Raw genomic sequence first — 25,242 nt, forward strand, 5'->3', positions numbered from 1 at the left:
TGCTACCACTGAGGCCCGATTGGCTTGTCAACGCTATCTGTTACTAATATTGCCTGTAAGTAGTGCAGCATTTCCTTAAAGTTGGATGACAGACACAAAGTTATCTTGGTTTTGAGAATTTTGTCCATCATGATCTGCACACTGAGATATATATACACATACATATTTATTTTAGCATTCCCAGAATCCAGGCATTTTATCCTTGTTAGATGCCAAAAGCACATTCAATCTGTAGTTCTTACTCCTTCCCAGACCTTTGTTGACTTGCACTCCCCATTCTGCAATTACTCAAGTGTCAAGGAAGAGTTCATTGGCTGAATATTCCTCCTAGTCTTTTTCCAAATTCTATTACAGTCAGCCTTAGTTTTTGTTGCATGAATCACAGGATTGCCGGGGACAAATCATCTCATTTGTCAATGGAAATTGTGCCAGTTTCTAAGTGAGATTAATTTTTCCCGATGAAAGAGCAGATCTTACAAATTGCACCCATTGGATGTGTAATATCATCTGATTTGTCATTTACACATTGCTTTTTTGATCATTTTACACTCAATTTTTCACTTAGAAATCATTTATATCACAACTGTACTTGGTCCTCAGTATTACTAGGTAGCATGAAATATACTCAGTAATGGTATGAAAGTTATTTCCAATAAGGCTTATGAAGAACAGCTGAGCAAGTATGACCTCCTGACCTGAAAGTGTTTGTTTACTGGGAACTATTTTCCAGTTCTCTACATTTAATCTGTCTTGGACCAGGCTGACATTCCCCTGCTAGATTTATTGGATCTCTAGAGGCTATTACAAACACAACATTGTCACTGCTTATCTAATAAAATGATAATAAGATTATATTACTCTAGTGATAATGACACATTTATGTTCATTTTTTAATAGTAACAAACCAAAGTTTGATTTCATGTTCAACAGAGAAAATATATTACTGGGGGAAAAAATATGCCATTCAAAAAGTATTTTTCTTTTGAATAAATCATGGAAAATATTTTTAATTTCATCTTATTTGTAAATCAAAGCATAGGTTTGTATACATGAGCAGGCATACTATGTCAGTTTTACAAAAATAATGATGAGGAAGTCTGACTAGCTGGTTTTTATAAATCAACAACTCTGGATTTTGGAAGCTTGTCATGATGTTTTTTCTTGTGCATCTTTTCCTAGAATTTGTCAGATGTCAAAAGGCAGGCACAAGAGACCAGACTGTCATTTCAGTAATACTTAGGTATACATATTATATTTATGTATATATGTATTCTATTATTTTTAGGTATATATTTGTCTAGAGTAAATTCATTTACTATTGGTGGTGATATTGTTATTGTAATTTTTATTATTGTGAGTAATACTAAGAATTATTACTGGTAGACTTAGGCTTAAAATCATAGCCATGTTTTAATTTAGTGGAGACCCTTAAATGTATTTGTTAATTAGATTTAACTGGTTAATTTTAATGTAAACAACATCTCTCTGTATACTGCAAGCTTTTAATTTATCTCCCAGCTCAGACAAAAAAAAATACTTTTTAACTTCTGGAATTTGTACATAAACAAAAGGTTAGCTTTTTCTTATTTTAAGAAAGTAAATTACTGCATCTGTCTCTTTTTGTTTGTTTGTTTTGCACATGATTAAATAACTTCCTGTTATGCAGTAGGTTATATTCCTGGACACTAATTCTTCTAGCAAGCCAGTGATATGGAATATCCCAGAATACACTTTGCTACTCCATGGACATTACATTGTTTCTTCTAAAATCAGGAAAGTTTTAAGAAAGTTTTAAGAAAATCAGAAAGTTTTAATAGAAGCAAATTTTGGCAAAGCTAAGCACGTCATACAAAGAAAATGTTTCTGAAGCAGTGTGCTTTATACCTTGGTGTAGGAAAACCCAAGAAGTGATTTAGTGCCAGGATTCCTCTTTCTACATCACATACAGAGGTTAGTTCATGACTTTATCAGAGTAATGCGAGTTCGATACTTTTACAATGATAGACATATGTTGGTTGGAAAAGATTGTTTTGTTTTGTTTTGTTTTGTTTTGTTTTGTTTTGTTTTGTTTTGTTTTAGATGCATGCATCTTTTCTTGGATAACAATTATCTCCTCCTCGCTTGGACTCCTTAAGTTTGAGATCAACTTGCCATGTAGCTTTTCTATATTGCTTTTCCCTCTTGCCTTACCATATTCATTTTTTTTTCCTATATTAGTACCCCATAACTGGCAGAAGGGAACTGAGTGACTGTTTTGTGCAATTCCCACACCAATCGGTATGTTCTGCATGTAGTGCCTTGCAGGTAGAAGTAAAACTAAAATTACTATGAGCACTAACAAATATTTATCATACATAGCAATAGCTCTTTCAGAATTTGATGCCTTCTTCAGCCTTTACAAAAGCTGTTAATATAAAGATGAAAGAGTCATCTTTCTTTTTGCATTTCTACATCACATGAAGTAAGCATGTAAAAAGAAGCTACTGTACACGAACAATGGCAGATTCTAAATCTGTTAAACAAATTTTTCAGTTAAAAACACAAAAAATAAACCAATCTCAAATTACTATGTGACAGGTAACTGACCTTACACTTTAATTTTTTTTTAATTGATTCTCCAAATGCAACAGCTCTATATCATTTATGGTACAGCCTATATGCAGTTACCCACATACAACATCTTACTTATTTGCAAAAGATAATAGTGATTATAGTTGCTTAAAATCAGAACCACAACCCATTCCATTTAGCAAAATGCTGTCATTAAAAGGAGTGCTTCTTGGAATGGAATCTCTTTGGGGACTTTGGAAAATCCACAGCATTTTCCATGAAATTAACCTAGATAAAATATCTCTACTGCATTCTACCTGAGTGAGATTTTTAAGAGAACGTGAAGGAAATAGGTACTTCTATCTTCTCAGCTCTTTGAAGAAATCCAGTCAGCACAGTATAGCCTAAACATCCCAATGGGATTTGTCAGAGTTAAAAAGAGGGGGAAAACTTTAGTGCTTTACTGAACTTGTTATCAATTAGTAAAAATACACTGGTAGCCTGCAGTAACCTGCCCATTCTAACATTCACCTGATGTCCCAGTGGAATGCAATTGATTCCAAACTACAGTACAAATGCTTCTGACAGAACAAAAGATAAGTCTTCATACCAAAACACAGTTTTTATGTTCCTCCAGGGTACACTTTCCACAGAAGCCTGGGTCTAGTTTCCATTAAAGTATATGTAAGGTTCCAAATATTGCACATATTCAGACCATCATTGTTTACTAAATTAAATAGTGCTGCAGAATATATCATACAATTCATCAAGGAAGTGGGCTGTTCAGATTACACAAAGGTTTTTTTAATTTATTTAGGCAAAAATAACCACTGGCATTTGCTGCTCATACATTCTAGTTAGTTATCTAGTGAAGTGCACACAGCTAGGAAATGAATGCTGCCCTGAGATATTTATGGGCATGAAGAATGTCATATGTTGGATTCAAGGTCTCCCTAGCCCAGTAGTTTGTCTCCAGCAGTGATCGGTCAGAGGATATTTCTCTGGAATGCTCTCCCAGCTCCAACTATTTGAAGCTCAGGAATTCCTGAGCAGCTCCACTGCACTTTTATTGCAGTTTACAAATGTTATGAAAGGTCTCCAGTGCAGAGAAGTAAACGCAACAAATGCAAGATGAAAGCTTAGAAGGAGGAATAAAACACTGTAGGCTTGTCTGCCAATTCATTTTAATTCAAGTCTCAAATGTGCTGTTGCATCCACTGTAGTTTCCTACACTAAGTAGTGTAAACGTCAAATTTAAATACCACTCTGCAATGAGGGTCCTATTTACAGGTCTTGTATGCCTGTAACTCTTGCTAAGTTGTGCTTAGTTATCAACTCAGCCTATAAAACTCCATATCTTGAAAAGGAAATATCTCAATAGAAAAAAAATTTAAAACCAGATCAAACATAATTATCCTACATCAATAAAGTTAGGGGTTGTCTCTGAAAGTGAATCCAGATACTCTTAGCATAATCTGACACAATGCATATATTTCATCTTGCTTTCAGAGGGTCCTTATCAAGAGGAAAAAAAGCCCACCTTAAATCTAAAAAAATTCAAATTGACAAAAAAATACTATAAATGTTCTCTGTTTGTAAGGGGTTTTAAAAATTCTTTGCTTTGTATTTTCATATGAGACCATAAAAGCAAATCTTTAAAAGCAAACTAAGATGGCCACATTTTCATCACTAAGAATTAAAAGAGTAGCCACCTTTACATTAGTTTCTGTTTATTTACATGCTTGAGTACGTTTTGTTACATATCGTGGAAGTTAGTGGGCATAATGTATCAACAGGTAGAAAACTACCTACATATTGATGTACAGTACATTAATAGCAGCTGCTTTCTGTATTACAAGTGTTCTTACAAGTTCCCATGTTCTAACATCCATGTTACAACATCACAAATATTATGGAGCACACATATTAAGGTCCACATATAGTTCTTACAAGATGAGAAAATACATCTCAGTCACTTAAACAGAAAGGTCAGATTTACAATGTCAGTAAGCTTTTATTGGGCACAATATAAGTAAATATACATACTTTTTAAATAATCTGACAAGCTGGGACACAGGGATACAGGACCATGCAATATAAAGGTACTGTATCTTTTTCCTCACATTTCTCAGATCCGGCAGGAATGTGCCAGCAGAAGTTAACAAAGTAAGATATTATGATTAACTATGCATTAATAATAGCAATGCAATGTGGCTTAATGCACATGGTAATACTAATAACAGGTATGATATGGTTATGAGATAATGACAGTCACGAAATTTGCATTTTATTTCCCTTTTCAGTTACTGATGTGACACTGGGAACCTCATTAGTCTTTCCTATGACCAAGAATTTGGTTTTACAGTACTAATACCCAGTAGTTTAGGAGCTGATTTAAGAGCTTTCTGTCACACTCTTCATTCCAGTTTGGCCGATTCAATCCATCCAAAGTAAGGACCAATGTGCCAGTGTAAGCATTTGTTGGGCAGACTGTAAAACAAATGAGTGAAAAGATGTGGGTTAACAATAATTATATCAGCATACCTGAGAGAGCCGTCAAAGGTAATCTAAGGATGGAAAAAAATTATTTAAAAAAAATTCTGCTTGTTTCACAAGTCTGGTATAGAAAGCTGCCAAAAGGCAGTTGAATGGATTGGGCTGACTGGAGGAAGCTCCAGGTATACCTAGGTTTGGGGAGCAACAATGACTTAAATGGGTTTGGCAGCTAAAAGATCAGTTTGTATAATGACATCTATACTGTTTTTTCTAAAGCGCTGTAAGATCTACCAATGAAAAGAGATACATGCCAGTTATATGTTTACTATGTGTCATTCTCACATACAATTATTATACTGTTTTTTTTGATGTGTAGTACAAATTGAACTCTGCTTATGCTAGAGCAACAAGTAGGCTAGCAAGTTTTCCTTCAGAAAACAGTTCCTTCCTGTGAAAATCAATCAGATATTTAGAGGTTCCATTTCACGCTTAAATCATAAGTTTGGCATTATTGCTTTTAAAATACAATGCACCATTGATAGAACAAAACTTTAAAGCCAATTAAATGTTGGCAATCTTCCTACCATTGACAAAGGCATGCTTGTTAACAGTTCCCCTTTGTGGCATGATTGCAGTGTAATCACTGATTTCTGGAAAGCTTTTTTGGCACTTCAAGATATTTTAAAATATTTAATGCATTTATTTTAATAGACTATTTTAGACTTTACTCACGTTACTTTAAAGTATTTTACTTTAAAAAGTAGAGGGTGTATGCACTCAAATGAGGTATGTATCCCAATTTTTAAGACAAGGAAAAAATAGTAATTTGTAGAATCAAGCTATACAAATAACAGTTGTCAACCAATAGAGCCAATGTGGAGAAAAGTAAACATAGCTGAGTAGCTTCATACACTTGCCACTCTTCAAATGATATGGTGGAAGAGACAAACGATTTTATGAAAATATTGGTATATATGAGACTCTGGGGCTTCAGATGTTTTGCAAAGTGCTGGCAAATCAAAGAGTTTCTAGTTTTGTGTGTCTCTTTCCATTGCCTTAGATGAAGTGATTTTTTTATTCTTCTCAAGTCATACTCTGTCTCAGTACTCATCTGAGAGGCAATGAGAGAAAGAAGCCAACTGGGTGAAGGTGTGAGATCAGCCTCTTGAGTGGTAGCACTCACAAATGCCAGAGTAAAGATACTAGAAAACCACTGCAGAACCATTACTCACAAAATTCCTTTATGCTGAGTGGAGTTAGTTTAACTCTGTACCATCTATTGCTTTAGAGGGGCAAATATTAAAAAATGTATCCTGGTACTGATAGAAAAGCCAAGCTCATGCATTGAGTCTATTCTTTCTGTGCTAACATATGAGTGAATAACTGACTTTGTGAGACCAGAAATCTATTCCTGATAACTACATTCTCACAGAAGTCTGTAAATGATACTGCACAACAGCTAACAAAACCTCTCTGACCTATCAAGACTAACCTAATGACTGAGGGAGTACTCAGCATTCCTCCACAATAAACTAAGGCAAGATTTTCCTTCAGGAAAAGAATCAATTTATTCAAGATAAATGAATGTAGTAGTTGCAGGGACTAGAGCTGAAGCCTTACTTGGAGGAGGCAGCATTTGCTTGCTTCCAGCTTGACCTCCCTCAGAAACTGGCTTGTTCCCTCACACCTCCCCCGACTGCCAGCAAGGTGCCCAAGCCTTGCCAAATGCTAGGCTGCAGGTGATCAGCATAGTTCATGCTAGCTTGCTCAAATACAAATCTTATTGAGGTTGATAAACTTTGTTTTAGGCCTTCTGGAACTAAGGTCTGCACATCGAGGTTTGTGTGGCAAGGTTTTGGTAGCAGAGGGGCTACACAGGTGACTTCTGTGAGAAGCTGCTAGAACTTTCTTCTTTGTCTCACAGAGCCAATGTCAGCCAGCTCCAAGATGGACCCTCTGAGGCCAAGGCTGAGCCAGTCAGTGATGGTGGTAAAGCCTCTGTGATAACATATTTAAGAAGAGGGAAAAAGTTCTGTACCACAGCAACTTCAGCCAGAGAGGAGAATAAGAATACGTGAGACTGCAGACACCAAGGTCAGTGGAGATGAAGGTGGAAGAAGCGCTCCAGGCACTGGAGCAGATTCCCCTGCAGCCCATGATGAAGACCATGATGAGATGGGCTCTCCCCTGGCAGCCTGAAGTGGAGCAAGTGGATATGCCTGAAGGAGGCTGTGACCCCATGGAAAGCCTGCACTGGAGCAGGCTTCTGGCAGGACCTGTGGCCCTATAGAGACAGACACCAAGGCTGGAGCAGGTTTGCTGTCAGGACTTGTGATCCTGTGGAGGACCCACACTGGAGCAGTCTGCTCCTGAAGGAATGAACCCTGTGGAAGTGGGAATTTATCCTCTACTTTGTATGGCACCATGGTCAGAATGGCCCTTATTCATTGTGTCCAGTTCTGGGCCTCTCATTTCAATAAGGACAGGGAGCTGCTGGAGAGTTCAGCGCAAGGCCACCAAGATGATGAAGGGAGTGGAGCATCTCCCTTATGATGAAAGGCTGAGGGAGTTGGGGCTCTAGCTTGGATGAGACTTGAGGGGTGATCTCATTAATGATTACAATTATATAAAGGGCAGGTGTCAGGAGGATGGAGCCAGACTCTTCTCAGTGTTGTCCAATGACAGGACAAGGAGCAGTGTGTGCAAGCTCTAACATAGGAGGCTCCAAAGAAACATAAGGAAAAACTTCTTCACTGTGAGGGTGATAGAGCACTGGAACAGGCTGCCCAGGTGGGTTTGTGAAGGACTAGAGCTATGGGAAAGACTGGTTTTGGCACAGTTAGTGGAAGACTGTCTCTCACAGGAGGGACCCTCATACTGGAGCAGATGAGTGTGAGGAGTCTTTTGTTGTGATGTTAACTGCTGAGTGATCTCCCTGTCCTTATCTCAACCCAGGAGCCTTTCATTATATTTTCTCTCCCCTGTCCAGCTGAGGAGGAGAGTGACAGAGCAACTTCTGGCATGCAACTCATCCCAGTCAGGGTCAACCCACAAATATGACGAAGCCAGTCATAAGCGCGAACGCTTATCCGCCATCTGACTAGGCAAAAGCAATGCAAGGCAGACTCTTCCCTCACTCCGTGGACGCCGCTGACGCCACGCCGCGGGTATCTCGGCCCTCACACAGCCGGTGCCGCGCGTCCCCCCTGTCTCGCACAAGCCGCCTTCGACAAAAACTCGGCCTTGCCTTCCCTCCCTCGCCTCAGCCAACCGTCCCTCTCGCCAGCGACGCAGGAAGGGGAAACCACAGCAGATGAGAACGCAGGGCTGACAGAAACCCCTCCCCCGGGGAGCCGCCAGCAACCGGACAGAGTCACTCACCGCCCCGCCACCCGCTCCGCTGCCCCAATGAGATGCTCCAGCGCCTGCCCGGCCCCCGCCCCGCCCTGCTCCGCGCTCCGGGCGCGGGCAGCGGGACAGACCCCATCGGTCACGGGGCCGTGGGCGGGGCCGGCCTGCCGGCCGCGGGGAGGAGACTTTGCGTTCCCATTGGCTGAGTCCCCCCAAGGCGTGTCTGTGGTTGGCTGAGGCAACTGCCGCTCAGAACGCGCAGGCGGCGGCGGCGGGCAGGGAGGTGCCGGGGCGGGTGGTAGCTGGCCGGAGGTCACTCGGCGCGGAGGCGCAGCATGGCCGCGGCTGTGGTGTTCGGGGGACCTGCGGGCTGGTGGCGCTGGCACAGGCGGGTGCGTGCCGCCCGCGCGGCGATGGGTAAGAACCTGCCCCTCCCCTCGGCTGGAGCGGCTGCGCTCTGACCGCCGGGCGATCGCTGCCGGGCGGGGAAAGGCCGGGCCTCTGCGGGGACTCGTCCGGGGAGCACTGCTGCCGTGCTGCCCTTGGCGGCCGCGGGCCCTCCGCGCCGAGCGCAGCGGCCGGCCGGTGGTACCGGAGAAGGACTCCAGCGGAGCGCTGGCAGGGCGCGCTGCCGCCAGCGGCTTCTGCGGCTGCGTTGTTTGAGGCCGTGCCGGAGCTACGGTGCGGCTTCACTCCATAAATATTTTCACTCATTTGCTTAAAATAGCGTGCCTGGAAATTAGAAGAGCCCACAAGTGTTTCCTGTGGCATCATTCACACGTTAGCAGTGCCCGTTACCTAGATTTTGGCTTTCGACTCTCTCGATCGTTGTCTCCGATTATTTTCCTTAAACTGAAGGTAAATCCAGTGGCACCTCCTCTCGTACCAGCTCTGCAGGCACTCACTCACTCACATGGTTGATTGATGAGCAGCGGAAGGAGCAGACACTTTTAAACGTCGTGTCGGTGCAAATGAAGGAAGAATAGTTGCAGAATTGAACCTTTTTTCTTTGCGTAGTCCTCAAAATCGCACTACTGTTTCTAAGTAGTTTAACTGCTGAAGTAGATAAGTGAAGATACACCTTCAGTAGGCTTTTCAGCATCATTTTGGTAACTGAAGCTTCTGTATGTCACTGTATTATCAGGCTCAAAACAAACAGGTGATGGTTTTTCAAGTTGCAAAGTGGAAGAAATACATTCTTTCAATGACTTATGGTTCTAAAATCTTGACACATAATAAAGCGTTTCAGGAGTTACTCGGTTACTTTAAAAAATTTGCAATTCCCCTTTGAACTTAATTTAAACTGGCCAATGACAAGTGTTTGATGCAGAATTTTGAAATTAGCTTTCAGTGTTATTTTTTGCTTGACTGTCTCTTTTCAACTAATGCAGAGGTTTTTTTAATAGTTGTAGCACTGGTGTTGTGCTAGTCTGCAGCAGACATTTTGGTCACATGCTAGTAAAGTTAAATACAGGAGACACATTTGTGTTTGTAGACCTTTTGTGACACCCTAACTGAAAGCAATAGCTTGCAATATATTTTGAACTTTCCATGCATGGTAGCTGTCACATATTTCTACAAAGGCTTTGAAATCAGCTGTTTTGGTCATTATTCCAATGGTTATGTTAAATATGGAAAACACAGAAGAAACTTGTTACTTGACAGTGAACACAGGTGTGAAATGCAGCCCAAAACTCTACACAGGTCCTTAAAGTTGAAAAATATAGTTTGCCGTGCCTGAAAACCTGAGCAAGAAAGTTTGTGACTAAGTCTAAGGAGAAACTGTGACTCTGCAAAGAAACTTCTGTAGAACAGAATTTCACCTTCAGTGTTTAAGCTCTGACTTACTTAGCAGCGACTATGCTGAAAGACCTGTTGACTCTGAGAAGTGTTTATGGGATGAAGGTCTAAGCATTAAGCCTTCTTAACTGCTAAGCTCTCCTGCTTAGTTATATGTCAAGCTTTCCCCATGTCTAATTCGTTTATAAGGTTTACCATCCTTTTCTTTAGTTTTGAGTAGTCTTTTGAGTAGTAATTTGATCAGCTGTCACTCTGAGTGAACACCTACCATCCTAGTGAAGGAACTCTGAGAGCTATCCAGCACCAAAACTTGGTTAATGAGTGGGCTGGTTTTGTCCTCTTACCAAATACTCTTTAGTTACTTGGTCAGTTGCTGTTTGCAGCTGGTGTGCACCATGATGGATTGTTTCTTCTGTATATACACACCAGAATCTGTTAAATCATCGAGAAGGAAAATAGCTGAGGGCAGATTTTGGAGGAGCATCTTGGGTATGTATATTTGTGTATTAACAAGCTGGATAGAGACCATATACTCTTGTGATCTGCAGCTGGCAGTCACTTGCAAAAGTGCTTCATGGAGGGACTATATGCATCCTTACTTAATATTTTTTGGTGGATGTGGAAAAATCCTTCCTGGGGACTGGTTGGGGAGGTGAAGCGGGGATTAAAGAGGTATCATGGCTGGGAAAGGAAGATTTTCTGGTAAACAAAGTTTCATTAGCTGAGACAGCTGTTCTTCAGAACAGACAATATTCTCCTGGAGACAGAAAATATCCTTACAAGTAGTTCTGGACAGGTAGGGGACCCATTCTGTTAACTGCATTGATATAGCAGTTGCGTTTGAACTGCTGAGCAATTCCATGCTGTGGTGCAGAGCAGCACTAATTACTAAACAAAGATTATGACAGAAAGACCTGCTTCTCAGAAGTCCAGCACATTAGTTAAGGGATTAATACTATAAATTTTTGCCTTTAATATATTAGTAAGTGTTTAATGAGGTATAGCTGCAGATAAGAAAAATGAGGTAAGAAGACTCTGATTTTTACAGTATAGCGTGTGTATGTTTCATCATCAGACTTTTACAGAGGTAAGGAAAAGCAAGTGGGATGTTTTCAATGTAAAGCTGGCCAAAGTTAGAGTCTTCTAATCTTCTAAAATTATGATTTTGACAGAGTGCAGTTTTCAAAATCATTGCATAACCTTTAAAAGCCTGTGACCCTGAGGCAGTTTAAATTCCATTGGCAAAGCTTCTAGGAGCAGAAAGACCTGATTCTGCCCATGTACAGCTGGCCTCTCTAATATCTAGTTCCCTCCAGGACATAGTTCATCAGAGGTTTTATGAGTTTCCATAGAGAAGTCAGCAGAAAACACAGAAGCTCTTATCCTTTCTTTCAAAGCAAGAAGGAAAAAAGGGATGATGTCTTCTGTTGTACCAGAATAGATGCTAAATCAGTGGCAAAATCTTTCATTTAGTGGCTTGTATCAAATTGTCATCAAGTTTCTCTCTCCTTGTCAAGTTACTTCGTATGCAACTGTACTTTCACATAAAGCCCTGAGCAAAACCAGCAACTTCAGCAGTTGAGCTTCCTCTTGGCATTTTCTTGTGCTCCTATTAAATCTCACCTACTAGTCTGGAAAAGAGCTCAAGATTAACTGATGCAGAGAGATAAGGAATATTAATATGTTTTGTAACCACTCCGATTAGGAAATTCATATGAGACAGGAATATGTGGGCTATTATTCTATTCTATGATTATCCTTTCCATTCCATTCTATGATTATCCCTTGTGCTAGATTTACCAGTTTCATTTGATTGTGGACTGGGGATTCCATCCCAGGAGCTAGACCTTTTGGGTTCAAAATAGATTTTATAAAGCCAAAAAGTAAGTAATAAAGTCGAGATTATAATTTGAGAATTACTGATTTCTCAGTCCTGCTCTTGGACAGTTAGACTGTGCTTTCCCACAGAATGCATGCATATTGAAACTTACCCAGCTCTACCCTCTGTGGTCTTATCCATTTATTAGTTTCTTTTTGTTTGAATACAAAGAGATATCCTCTGCACTCTGTATTGTAGTGGCTGTACAGTCTAGTATTTACAGAGAATTGAAGGCATCACTGGAACTAAAATTCTTGAAACTCTTAAGAGTCATTACTTTGGGAGAGGGTATAAAATGAAATTATTTGAAATAATCTAAACTTGTAACCATCATCTTTCATGTTAAAAAGAAAATTGCTTTTGGTATCTTTATGTAGAAGCTTGAAAAGACAAGTTTTAGGTCATAGGAAGCCCAGATATTCTAAGGACAGGATTGCAATCTGTGCCTCTCTGGATTTACTTTCTTAACGGATGTGTTTTGTTCAAGAAAAGATATTCAGAGCTTCATAAGTTCTTGCTAATTTAAAAATTAAATTATTTTTAAGGTAAAATTCTCTTGAAATTATAGAGTAGGTCAATTGTTTCTAGTGTGGGCTGACTTTTCAAAGGAAAACACTTTTATCTGTATTGTCTGTAAGCCCTCGGTGTGACAAGAGGGTCATAAATTGATCCTGCTCATCAGTGGAGTCTTCATAGGCACAGGGCTCTGAGAACATGTTCCTTCAAGAGAATAATGAAGAGTTTCCTGGGGAAAACCCAAATTCTTTGGAGTTAGTGTAGCTGTAGGTGATTTTGCTCACAATTAACTTGACCTATAGATTAACCTATGTTGCTGTTTCTGGTCTTGGTAAAGGAGAATTGCACATGGTATCTGTGATTATTTTAAAAATAGTTTTCTGTTGCTCCTACTTCTGATGTTTTGCCCTTTGTTAGAAGTTGAATGTGGACTGGGCATTTTTCAAGCTATGTGATTGCAGCAGGTTGCTGTAGATTTTACGGTTCAAATAAAATGAGCCAAATACCACAGGGATAGTTCCTGCAAATGCTTGTACAATTGATGGAATCTGTTAAGCATATCTGTATGTGGGTTTGCAGAATATCAATCCTTAGATGTTTGAATTATACAGTTATTTCAAAGCCTAGCCTATGCCATGTATCAAATGGTAAATAGTGCCTAGATATTCAAGCTGGACATCACTTTTCATGATAGCACCTGTGGAGTTTCATCTAATATGAAGATATGAAAGATCGTGCCTTCTTAAACATCCTCTTTTTGGCAAACCCCCACTGTCTTAAGTAGTCATTAAAAATATGCCATGGTTCTAAATGCAGTTAATTGAAATAAACTCTATTAGGTATGTCTTTGAGGTAATTTCATCAATCCTTTAAAGCAGTTTTCCTGTATTTGAGCACCTGGGGATCTGGAGATTTTTCAAAGATATTAATCCAATTATGTTATTGTAAAGTGGCTAGTTTAACACTGGACTGAGAAAAGTTAAACCAAACCTAGAAGTCAGAAACAGAGTCAGGAATTGGAATGTAACAGGTCCCAGTTCCCGTGGATATGAATATGTTCTAGTTAAGCACTGAACACAAAGTGGTTCCTGATTCATGAAGTGAGACAAAATCAATAGAGACAGACAAAAAGGGAAATAATAGAATACAGTGACACAGTGCAAGTAATTACTGATCAGCATGTTGCCTTGTATTCCAGTCTAACTGTTGCTATGCCTTGTGGGGGTGTTTCAAAAGGAAGGCCTTATGGTAGAATGAGTTAGTTTCATGGATATTTACATTGTGAAGAGCTACCTTAGAAAATTAACAGAAATGCTTGTTGGCAATAGGCCTGTCATTGCAGTCCAATTACCAGTTGGTGTCTTAATAGTAAGTTGCAATGATAGCCATGAAAAGTTGTCAAAGCAAAACAGTCTTACGTAACATGGTGGAGAGAAATAAAGCAGAGTGCAAAGTAGGAGTGACGGAAAGTAGCATAGGGAAAATGTCCTTCTCAGTTCTCAGTGTTTCCATGAAGATCAAGACAAGATTGTATCTGTTGAGGCAGGTGGCCCAGTTCTGAAGTAGCTAAGATATGGGATATGGGATTTAAGCAGGTCATGGATGCATCTTCCAGGACATAGATGTGAATGACAGTGTGCTAGTGTCAGTGCTGATGTAGAAAAAATGTATCAAGAACGTTTTCAGAATATGATTAAGAGATTTCTTGGTATTTAGTTTGAGGTGATGGTTAGATGTGCATGAAATGGTGTGAGAAAAAAAGACATCAGGATAAAAGTGAAGAGTCTACAAGAATGAGCCTAGATGTAATAGCCAGATTTATGTTTCTGCTGAGGTTACTTGGAATTCACAGCAGCAAAGAAAACTGAAATTTAGAGGCAAAGCTAACCTTGAAGCTTGATCAGATTACTCAGGGGGCTTCAAGGTTGCTCCAAGAACTGAGGTTTCGCCACTTCTCTGTGCATCCTGTTCCAGTGCAGAACCTTTCTCCTCATCAGAGATGCTTTCTGTATTTCCAACTGCTATCTCCCTTCCAGCAGCTGTTGGCCTTTGCCCCATATCCTATTACTGTGCACCTCTGTGAAGAATTTGGGTTCACTTGCTCTATAACTCTTTCTCCTTCTCACTTTCTAGGTAGTGGAAAACAGCAATTAGCCTTTGCTTCTCCAAGCTAAGGCAATTCCCGTAGCCTCTACTCATATGCCATATTCTCTAGCTCCTCAGTCGTATTACTTGATGTCTGCTGATCTGTCTGCAGTTGGACTACATCTCTTGTATAGACCTCCAGTCTTTCTGAATGGTAGACCTGCCCTGTGAGTTTTCAGCCATTCCTGCTAGTTTGCCATCACACATGATCTTACTGAGAGTGCTAATGTCCCATCATCACAGTCATTAATGAAATTTCTAAACAGCAGCAGCCCCGGTGTTGACCCATCAGGAATGTCACACATAACTGTGTGTTGCGAGTATTCGAGCCACTGATCTCTGCTGTGTAAGCCCAACAGTCCAGACAATATTTCTTTGATCAGGCATACTTTTTATTTCTTCTGTAATGCATACTTTCCCTATTTGGCTACTGGGATACTAGAGGAGGCTGTTTTTAAACCTTTACAGAAGTCAAGGTTAATAAAAATGACTGGTATTAAGGGAGAAAGAAGGAAAGATGCTGAAAACCAGGACTGGAATCTCCTCAGGAAGCTGGAAGCTTTGGACTATCAAAATAAACAATTTTAGACTAGTGTCAGTCATGTAGTGGGGAACACTGACTCACAGAAACTATGAGAAGTCTCCAAGATCATTACTGTGACCAGTAATAACATTTTAGGCAATTTGTTCCCTAGATTTGACTTGTAGCACTTTTTAAAAAGCGATGTGCTCTTTTCCTGACTTATCGTAGTGTGCAGTAAGCATTTTCACAGTGCGGTTTTCTTTTAAATTGTGCTGCTTCTCCATCTAGGTCATTGCTGCAGGCATCTGTGGAAACTGTCTCAGACCAAAGTTCTCTTGATAAACTTGATTTATTGAATGTGGCACTTCCAAAATAGTGCTGCTGATGAAAGAGCACAACCATTGCTGGCTAAGAAGGAGCTTAAAGTCAGAAAGACTTTAAAATGATTAATCAAGTGTTATTGGCCTAGAGAGGATTCTTTGCTAAGCATTGAGACCTCTTAGAGTCTCAATCCAGTTCAGGCACATTTTCTGTACCTGCACTTCAGAGTTACAGTAGTTCCATAGTTGGTTAGCCTTGTTTCTCCCTGCTTAGTTGCTACATGCCTTAGTGTTTATTCTGCATAATTTCTTCCTTTGTCATAAAGGAGAAATTATTTATGTAATTGGCAAAGAAATCTCAGAACTGCCGAACTGTGCTGTGCTTGGATTAGGAATGTTTAGAGGGATTAGTCAATTATTGCAGTAGATGAATGCCTGCAATGCTACTACTTACTGTCCAGCATGTGATACTAACTTCTTGTAAAAAGTAACTGTCTGAAACATAGAAAAACACTGACAAGCCTGCATATTTTAAGTGTGTGAGCTCTTCTGAGACCTTAGGTTTCAGGGATGTTGCTACAGTTTGATTATTACTATACTTTTTGAAACACCCGCATTTTCCTAATTAAAATAATTTTCTTTAGTATGTAGAAAAATCATTCTGGGATTGTTTATGTGGCCTAATGTGAGCTAGAATTTACAGTTTTAATTACACAGAATAGGATTCACATTTCCACTGTTTTTAAGCATAAGCTTGCTTAAATCAATGAATGACATGCTAGCTTTTGTTAGATTATTGTTATGGATTACTATAAAATACAAATATATTGATATTTATTGTTTTGAAATCAGTGTGTTCTAGGGCAATGGCTTCCAAAACCCCAGTTGGATTCATTGGGCTGGGTAACATGGGAAATCCAATGGCAAAAAACCTGTTAAAACATGGATATCCAGTTATTGCATATGATGTATTCCCAGAAGCCTGCAAAGAATTTCAAGACCTGGGTGCTCAGGTATAGTAATAGACTTTATTTATTCCAAAAATAACTGTATGCATCGAATGGTTCTTGTGTGTGTGCAATTACATAATCTGTTGGGGGTTTTTTTAAGATTACAATTGGAACTAAAACAGCATAGTGAATACAGTCTGAATCTGGCAGATTTCACTTGAAGCAAAGACATCATTCTACCCTAAGTAATTTTCATGGTATTAGCAAGAATTGCTACCTTATTGGACTTTTCTAGCTGTTTTTTCCCCCCTTGTTTTATTAGAGTAGGTTGATGGCCTGTTCTTTCACCTCTTTCTTTCTCCTGCTTCCTCTTCCCCAAGGGCTAGATGGCCAGTGTACTGCTTTTCATCTGGTTCCTACTTTGACCTTTTCAGGTTAAATGACCCTAGTTAAAAATTCCTGCTGGCATAGCTATAAGAGCTACAGAGACATACGAGCTTTCCTGCTGCTTCAAGGTGCAGTCCTCAGGGGCAGGGGAAATATCTAATTATTCAAGTGTTTATTCTCTTGGAGTTGAGGAAGGTTAAGATGAGAGAAGAGGGAGGAATGAAAAGGAAAAAGGAGGGAAGGAAATTGATCACATTAAGAAGGTTTACCATCCTGCCATATACCCTGCTAAATCTTGGCCCCATTCCAGTCATTTGTATTGCTTTTGTTGATCTGTTAATACACCCAGAAACCCGTTCAGTCTGTCGGATTGTTGGGTCATTTCTAAGTGTCTGAAATGTATTTGAATGTTTTGGACATACTTCAAAGCTATAGCAGTTTAGATAGTTGTGGGTGGATGGATAGGTGCATAAAACACTGAAGAATGTACTCAAGTAGAAACCAATGCAAAAATAGTACTCTGATGTGACAGTGTAGAGAATAGGAGGGAGTTTTCCAGCAATGTCAAGGAAGTTTTGGGTACAGATAGACAGAGGAACTGTGTGCCCTGAAAGTCTAAACTGTTGGAGCTAATTACAGGTGTTTCAAATAATAAGGTGTCATCAAGATTCCCAAAAACTAAAATGATAAAATGCACTTGTTGATAATTACATACATCTCCCCTTGAATAATTACAGAATCTTGGGACTCTTGGGAAAGCAAGCTTTTCCGCTTCTTTTCCTAGCTACTCTTTTTATTTTGTTAAAGCAGGTGAGACCCTTAGGCATGAACCAGACCTGTCCCTTCAGTGGCAAATGGGAAAGAAGTCGATTTTGAATAATTGGTTGTATTTTTAATTCATGTTCTGCAGTGGGATCTCTTTGCTGTGGCTGCCCATTTGGATAGCTTATTGTCATAGTAATAGAATCCACTGCAAGACTTAATGTGTGATATTAAAGGTGAAGTGTAATGCTTTTAAAAATGAAGCCAAAAGTGTGTTTTAAGATCGTATATCACTAAGAGAATGCAAATAAAACACACTTAAAGAAAATATGTGAACATAACTTCCTCTTCTTGATCTATAGGTGTAAATCCTACCCCAACATTTTTTTTCCAGAACTTGAAAACTTGGGGGTCCAGGAGGCCTTGTAGAAACTGCTGTGAGAAGGAACATTGTGCTCCACGGGCTGCTTTCTCTTTAGTGTAGTTGGTAAAGTAAAACCATCAGGTGCATTAGAGAGATGAAAAGATATCCCCCAAGAGACGGTAAATGTTGTCAAATGTCCATTGTTTAAAGTCAGTGCTATTACTAAGGTATATGGAGGATGAGGGATGTTTCATCATAAGTCTGCATATTCTGTGACTCTCTTTAGCCTCTGAAGTAAAGAACAGTGAGGTAGTATATGTAAGGAGGCAGGCACCTGCTCTCTGATGGTGAGTAGTCAGGGAAAAACAAGCTGAGCAGGAGCATATGGAACCACTTGAAGTGAAAGCTGGAAAAAGCTGCAAGGCTACAAATAAGGGAGAATACTGAATAGTGCTGTGAACAAGTAGGGCTGCCTCCACATGCTAATGTGTTCCCCCTTCCTTGTAGGGAAGCCTCACACAGTGGCATGCCTTTGTGTTGCACAGTTACTTTGCTTCAGTTGACATATTTTTGAATCTTATCTCAGATTTGAAGTATGAGCTTGTTACTGAAGTCACCTATTGCATGAAGCACTATAAAAATACATCTTTCTTCAGTGTATTCTGTAAGAATGATATCAGGCAAGCAGAACTGACTTATTGTAAATATACAGAAAAATTAGGGAAGCGTTTTGGAACAAATGTATTCAGATATGTATATGGAGAGGCATAACCAATGACTAGTATGAAAAGTTTGCTCTGTCCAGTTGTAAACTGAAAATACTTGCTTGAACTTGCAAGTATGAGAACATGTGTGGAATTCGGTGGCCTGGTACTCTTAGGCAGTATGATCTATGTTAGTAATCAGCAATTAGTTTCTGGTACCTTTTTCAAAGTTATACACATATTCTGAATTATTTAAAATACTTAAAGTTTCTTAATACCTTTCAAATCATTCAACTTTATTTCTGAGACCGGGAGTCCCAAATGAAAAAAAAAAAAGTTTTATGTGCTGCTTGTTGAACCAGGTAGGTAGATTTTGTCTGGGATTATTAATTATATTTGTTAACAGTACTAGAAAGCCTAGAATGACCATACCCACTTTAATTCCCACTTTTTTGCTACTTGCTTCAAGGTAGCAAAATTATTTTCCGTTCTGTGGTTGTGGAAAAATAGTCCTAGCTTGTGTACATTTATAGTCTAATTTTCTTTGTGTAAGATACATGTTAGTATTTTGAGTAACATGGATGGAATAAATTAATTTCAGCATAGATGACTACTTTACTATGTCTTTTGTTTATCTGTGTTGCTTAAGAACTGTTTATATCTGTAAACAAAGCCCAGCTATATCCCATCTATGTAGCCAAGTGGAAATATGAAGCTGTTGTAGTTTTTTAAGTTGTGAGCCCAGTAGTATATTCTTCAATTTCTGGTTGAAAAATGAAAATGGGCTGCAGAGTCTTCAGCTGATAAGTTGTAAGCCTCTAAGAGTACTGAAAATAATCGTTTCAGATGAGAAGATATATATAAATTCAGGATCCAATTACACACTTTCTCTCTTCTCTAATAGTAGATGTTGGGAATTAACTAGACCAGAGATACTCAGAACTGAAGACAAAACTGTCATATATAAAGAGCTAGGCTCTCCACTTGCCAGGGAAGCAAATAATAAAATTAACTAATCAGATACAAAAGCTTTTCTGCTTATAATTGCCTCATTTATTCCTCTTAACCTTTGTTTAGACTAGGGCATGTTTCCTTTTAGAACCATGCAGTATACCAGGTGTTTTTTGTAGTAACAACTTTTTCTTTCAAACAAAAAACTACGTGTTTCTAATTCCCATCTGTGCCAGGTTTTGTTCTGTGGCTTTTTTTTTTTTTTGACAGGGAGTTTTGGTCAGTGAATATAAACAGTTTCCCTTCTCTTAATTTTATAAGTCAAATAGAAATTAAGAAGTTTCTCATGCTGTGTCTCTTCAAGATGTTATTCAGCATTTCTCACAAATGTCTATGTAACATGCTTTCTTTGGTGATGACACTTTATAAATGCATTGTACATATATTTACATAAAGGCCTTTAGTATAAAAAGTAAAAAAAAGTTGAGAAATACTGGTAGTTATAAATAGACAAGGAATGGTGAAATGAGGTCATTGATTTATTGATTTGTCCACATTAGGGAAAGGAACCATATTTTCAGGTAGCTGTTAAACTGCAATTTCTTTAATCTTAAAGCTATGTAATATGGAAATTTTAATTTCTTCACACCGAGTAAGAATTACATATAAAATTTTGTGTATGACATATCTTAAAGTTTAAAAAACAAGGACATATAAGCTATCTAGCAGAATACATCGTTGTAATATTAAGGTTGCTCTTCATCATTCGGCAATAATAACTGGAAAATAAAGATTACAAGTTCTATCCACAGACAAATTCTGCTTTCTTTTCATCTTTCTTCCTGCTTGGAACCTAATTCATTTACTTAAAACTATGTGAATGAGTGAAATCAGATTTGATTCTTATCTTCTGAAGAGAAAAGAATAAGCTGTTTTTGTTTATTACTGTTTTCCCTGAGCTATAAGTGTATTAGCAATGCATTTTTTAAAGAAATGAATTATTTAAAACTAGTGTTGTACAAAAATCTTAGTGACAAATGCCTTCAGGGTAAAACTCACTACTTTAGCTGTTGGCATTTCACTTGTTGTGTACGCATCTTAAATATCATACTGCCTGGGGAGCTGGGGAAGGTAATATACCTTTAAAGTTAGGTATGTTTATTTAATGTTTATTTAAATTTAGGTTTGTTTATTTAATGGCTAATACCTAACAATATATTTTGAGACTTGATTGAATCATTTTATGAAGGATGCTTAAGCTGATAGTCTTCGTTTTTAAAAATGTCAACTGTAATATTGTGAGAAATATCAGATAGTTTATCTGTGTTTTTTTTAAGATGAGGCTCAGAGGTATGTTAAGGTGGTGGTGTTGTTTTTTTTTTTTTTTCCTCAGTCTTACGCTTTTCTAATGCTGTATATAAGACAAGAAGAAAGACATTTTTGGGATCCTTGATGTTGTCTCTCCTTAGAAACGTAGAGTTTGTTTTGCCTGGTTCATAGTCAATTGCAGATTCATAGAATCGTAGAATCATAGAATGGTAGAGGTTGAAAGGAACCTTTAGAGATCATCTAGTGCAACCTCCCTGCAGAAGCAGGTTCACCTAGATCAGGTCGTTTAGGAACATGTCCAGGCAGGTCTTGAAGACCTCCAAGGAAGGAGACTCCACAACCCCTCTGGGCACCCTGTGCCACTGCTCTGTCACCCTCACAGTAAAATAGTTTTTCCTTATATTTAAGTGGAACTTTTTATGTTCCAGCTACATCCCATTACCCCTTGTCCTGTTGCTAGATACTATAGAAAAAATGGATGTCCCAACCTCCTGACACCAACCATTTAGATATTTGTAAATGTTATTAAGATCTCCCCTCAATCTCCTCTAGACTAAACAGCCCCAGTTCCCACAGCCTTTCCTCGTATGAAAGATGTTCCAGTCCCCTGATCATCTTGGTGGCCCTGTGCTGGACTCTCTCCAGAAGCTCTCTGTCCCTCTTGAGCTGAGGAGCCCAGAACTGGACACAGTACTCCAGATGAGGCCTCACCAGGGCAGAGTAGAGGGGGAGAAGAACCTCCCTTGACCTGCTCGCCACACTCTTCTTGATGCATCCCAGGATGCCATTGGCCTTCTTGGCCACGAGGGCACATTGCTGGCTCATGTTTAGCGTATTATCAATCAGGACTCCCAGGTCTCTCTCTGCAGAGCTGCTCTTCAGCAGTTCAACCCCCAGCCTGTACTGGTGCATTGGGTTGTTCCTTCCCAGGTGCAGGACTCTGCACTTGTCCTTGTTGAACCTCATGAGGTTCCTCTCTGCCCAACTCTCAAGCTGGTCGAGATCCCACTGATTGGCAGCACAGCCTTCTGGGAAATTGGCCAGTCCTCCCAGTTTGGTGTCATCAGTGAACTTGCTGAGGGTACACTCTGTCCCCTCATCCAGGTCATTGATGAAGATGTTGAACAAGAGTGGCCCCAGAACCGATCCCTGTGGAACTCCACTGGCCACAGGCCTCCAACTCGATTCTGTGCCATTGATCACCACCCTCTCAGCTCTGTCATTCAGCCAGCTCTTGATCTGCCTCACTGTCCACTCATCCAAGCCACACTGCCTGAGCTTTCTGATGAGGATGTTATGGGAGACAGTGTCAAAAGCCTTGCTGAAGTCAAGGTAGATGACATCTGCTGCTAAAGGGTACTGAGAGACCCATCTGTGGAGCAGGTAGGTAGTCACGAGAGGTATGCTGCCTGCCAGGCCAGGAGCCAAGGTCAGGGATGTGGCCAAGAGAGTGCCATGGCTTGTCAGGGATGCAGGCTACTACTCCTTACTTGTGTTCCATGTAGATATGAATGATGTCTTGAGGCATGACATCTCCAGGATCCAGAAGGATTTTAAAACCTCGGGGAAGCAGGTAAAAGGTAGAGGGGCTTGGGTTATTTCCTCCTCCATCCTATTCACTAGAAATAAAAGGGGAGTCTGCAATGGTAAAATCAGCCAAGTGAACTCCTGGCTGAGAGGCTGGTGCCGGCGGGAAGGTTTTGGGTTATTTGACAATGGATCCTTCCTTGGGCACTACAGCTTGATAGGATGGGATGCAATTCATCCCTCCTGTAAGGGCACTGGAATATTTGGGAGTAGGCTAGCAAACTTAATAAAGAGGTCTTTAAACTAAGGGATTTGAGGGGTGAGGGGAGAAACAAAATAGAACAAGCTGTCCCCTCTAGCTGGGAAACAGGGCAGGACAGGGAATGCAATGATAAGTGCCCTTCATCTGCACACTGGGCTGAGGTGGGGAAGGCTGACCACCCTGAGGAAGATTCATGAATGGATTGATGGGATGCAAGCATCCCCATTGATGGATGGTCTGAAGGAACTTCTGTGTTTGGACATCTTGTTTGTTTTTTTGCATTAGGAGGCCATTTTTTCTTGTATTCTGATTTTTTACCTAGCTTAGTTGTGACTGGTGGTCTGCAAATACTAACAACAAACATGTCTTAACATCTCTTTTTCAGGAAATCTAAGCTTACATAAGTTTTTTTCTTTTCTTTAAAAGGTAACGGATTCCCCAGCAGATGTAGCAGAAAGAGCAGACAGAATTATTACCATGCTGCCTTCTAGTCCCAATGCAAAAGAAGTTTACACAGGAGTAAATGGAATACTGAAGTAAGAATTTGTTGTAGTTTGGAGAATTCCTACTCCTACTCAAGGCTGTATTACATTGTCAAATGATCACTGTTGCTGTAACTCTTGATTGTGCCTTCAAGGGCATTTAACTTGATATTCTCTGTTTTATCACCTCTGATGTCTCTAATTACATGAATTATCTTAAACTAGGCTTGCTTCTGAATGACTTTTGGCTAAAGTCTTACTTTTATTTTCAGTAGAATAAGAATTTAAGTGAATTTGAGGCAGCTTGACTGTTGTCTACCTTCTGAGTTGCGTGTTTATTTTACTATACTATAATGTACTACAGACAAGTTTAACTAGAACATTTGCTAGCAACAGTTATTTGCTCAAATACTTTTTCCTTGAAGTCCTGTAAATAAAATGTTCTCCAGGGATGCCATTGTATCTCATGGAATTAAAGTGCAGTATCATAGAATAGGTGACAAAACTTTATTGTTTTCTGCTCTTATTGTCTGTTTATTACACAAAAAAAATCTGAAGGGGTTGTTAATGCAAAACAGTGTTTTGTAACTTTGCAGAGGGATTTCTACTGAGCCTACAATTAATACTTTGCAGAATTCTAATACTTTTTGGAGATTTTGGACCTGCCAAACTAAAAAATAAATAGTATTTCAAAGGCTCTTCTGGTCACATGTGCACTGCTCCTGGCAGGCAGACTAAGGCTACTCAGTACCTCTGAGGATCATCTAGGATCTTACTGCTCTCTGGTTTAATAATGTAAAAGAAGAAACATACAGAAGGCAAAAAGCACAGTAGATTGTCTAAAACTGAGGCTTTTTTAGGTATTATTGTAGGCAGTGAAGAAAATGAAATAGAGGAGAGGAGTTTCATTCTTCTTGCAATATAGCAAATAATAGTTGCTTCCTTCCCTTATTGGCTGTAGTTTAATTCCTCACAAAGCAGAATTGAACAGATCTAAGTATCTATAGCTTAGTCCCTTCAGGGAAGAAGGGTAATTGGATCAGTCCCACAAAGCTGGGTAAACAGCTGCGGGAGAATTGTATCCAGGATGGAGGTGGTTTGAAGACTGATTGGCAGTACTTACTGATGTGATACAGCCAGTTAATCTTTTGAGTACATAGATGTGGAAAATACTGAGGGGAACAGAGAGATGTGAAAGGCAGTCCTGTGCTGCTGTTGTTTCTCAGCTTTCTGTAGTCAAGAGAAGGAAGTGTAATATGACAGCAGTGGTTAATTGTTGCTCTGAGGGACCTGGTTCTTGGTGACTGGTGTGACTTTGATAATTTTCTGATTCTGTTTAAGCTTTACTGAAGAAAACATTAATGCTCTGTACTTTTTAAAAGTTAATATAGTCAACCCACTGTGTTACCAAGGAACTTGTGCCACAGCTTCTTGTTCTGGGCATAAGAGAAGATGATGTAGTACTGTATCTGCCACACTGGTTTTCATTCGCATGTGTTCAAACTAACTGCAGCAGCTCATCCTTTCTGTGAAAAAAGACAAGTTCTGTGTATGTGGCACTGTTTGAGTCTGGTGTTACAGTGGGGTCTACAACTATATGAATCTATTGAGAGACTGTTTCCAGCAATCTAGGGAATTCAATTCAGTGAAATTCACTGTACTGAAACCAGCATGCAAGGTGCAGCCAAGCTCATCACCTGTCATATGTAGCTTGAACTGACTCACTTTTTTGTGATTAAAAAATATATTCAGTGTCATGGTGCTTGCTGGTCCAGTGGACATAAAATCTCAGTACAATTGAAAGAGGGATAAAATTATAATAAATTTTTCATTGTTGAGGGCATTAAAAATTTTACTTTGATTGCATTTTTTTAAATACATAAAGGACTTTTTGTGTTCTACAGATTGGGATACAATTCTTATGCCTAAATTTACTAGCTATCA

The 25,242-nt window shown here is 39.4% G+C and overlaps 1 protein-coding gene and 1 long non-coding RNA gene across 2 annotated transcripts in view; one reads left to right on the forward strand and one right to left on the reverse strand.

Moving 5' to 3' along the window:
* Window positions 1-4,263: 4,263 nt before the first annotated feature.
* Window positions 4,264-8,542, reverse strand: LOC133625546 (uncharacterized). The gene is made up of 2 exons (XR_009818822.1): window positions 8,428-8,542; window positions 4,264-5,040 (listed from the first exon to the last, which is right to left on the reverse strand). It is a non-coding gene; the product is annotated as an uncharacterized LOC133625546 (long non-coding RNA).
* Window positions 8,543-8,688: 146 nt separating this feature from the next.
* HIBADH (3-hydroxyisobutyrate dehydrogenase) overlaps window positions 8,689-25,242 on the forward strand; it is an 88,167-nt gene continuing 71,613 nt past the window's right edge. The window contains exons 1-3 of the mRNA XM_061996751.1: window positions 8,689-8,814; window positions 16,433-16,593; window positions 23,243-23,352. Coding sequence (XP_061852735.1) covers window positions 8,733-8,814; window positions 16,433-16,593; window positions 23,243-23,352 — 353 coding nt within the window. The 5' untranslated portion in view covers window positions 8,689-8,732. The remainder of the gene's footprint in view (window positions 8,815-16,432; window positions 16,594-23,242; window positions 23,353-25,242) is intronic.

The sequence above is a fragment of the Colius striatus genome, chromosome 5 (assembly GCF_028858725.1).
Source record: "Colius striatus isolate bColStr4 chromosome 5, bColStr4.1.hap1, whole genome shotgun sequence".
In the NCBI taxonomy this organism is placed as follows: domain Eukaryota; kingdom Metazoa; phylum Chordata; class Aves; order Coliiformes; family Coliidae; genus Colius; species Colius striatus.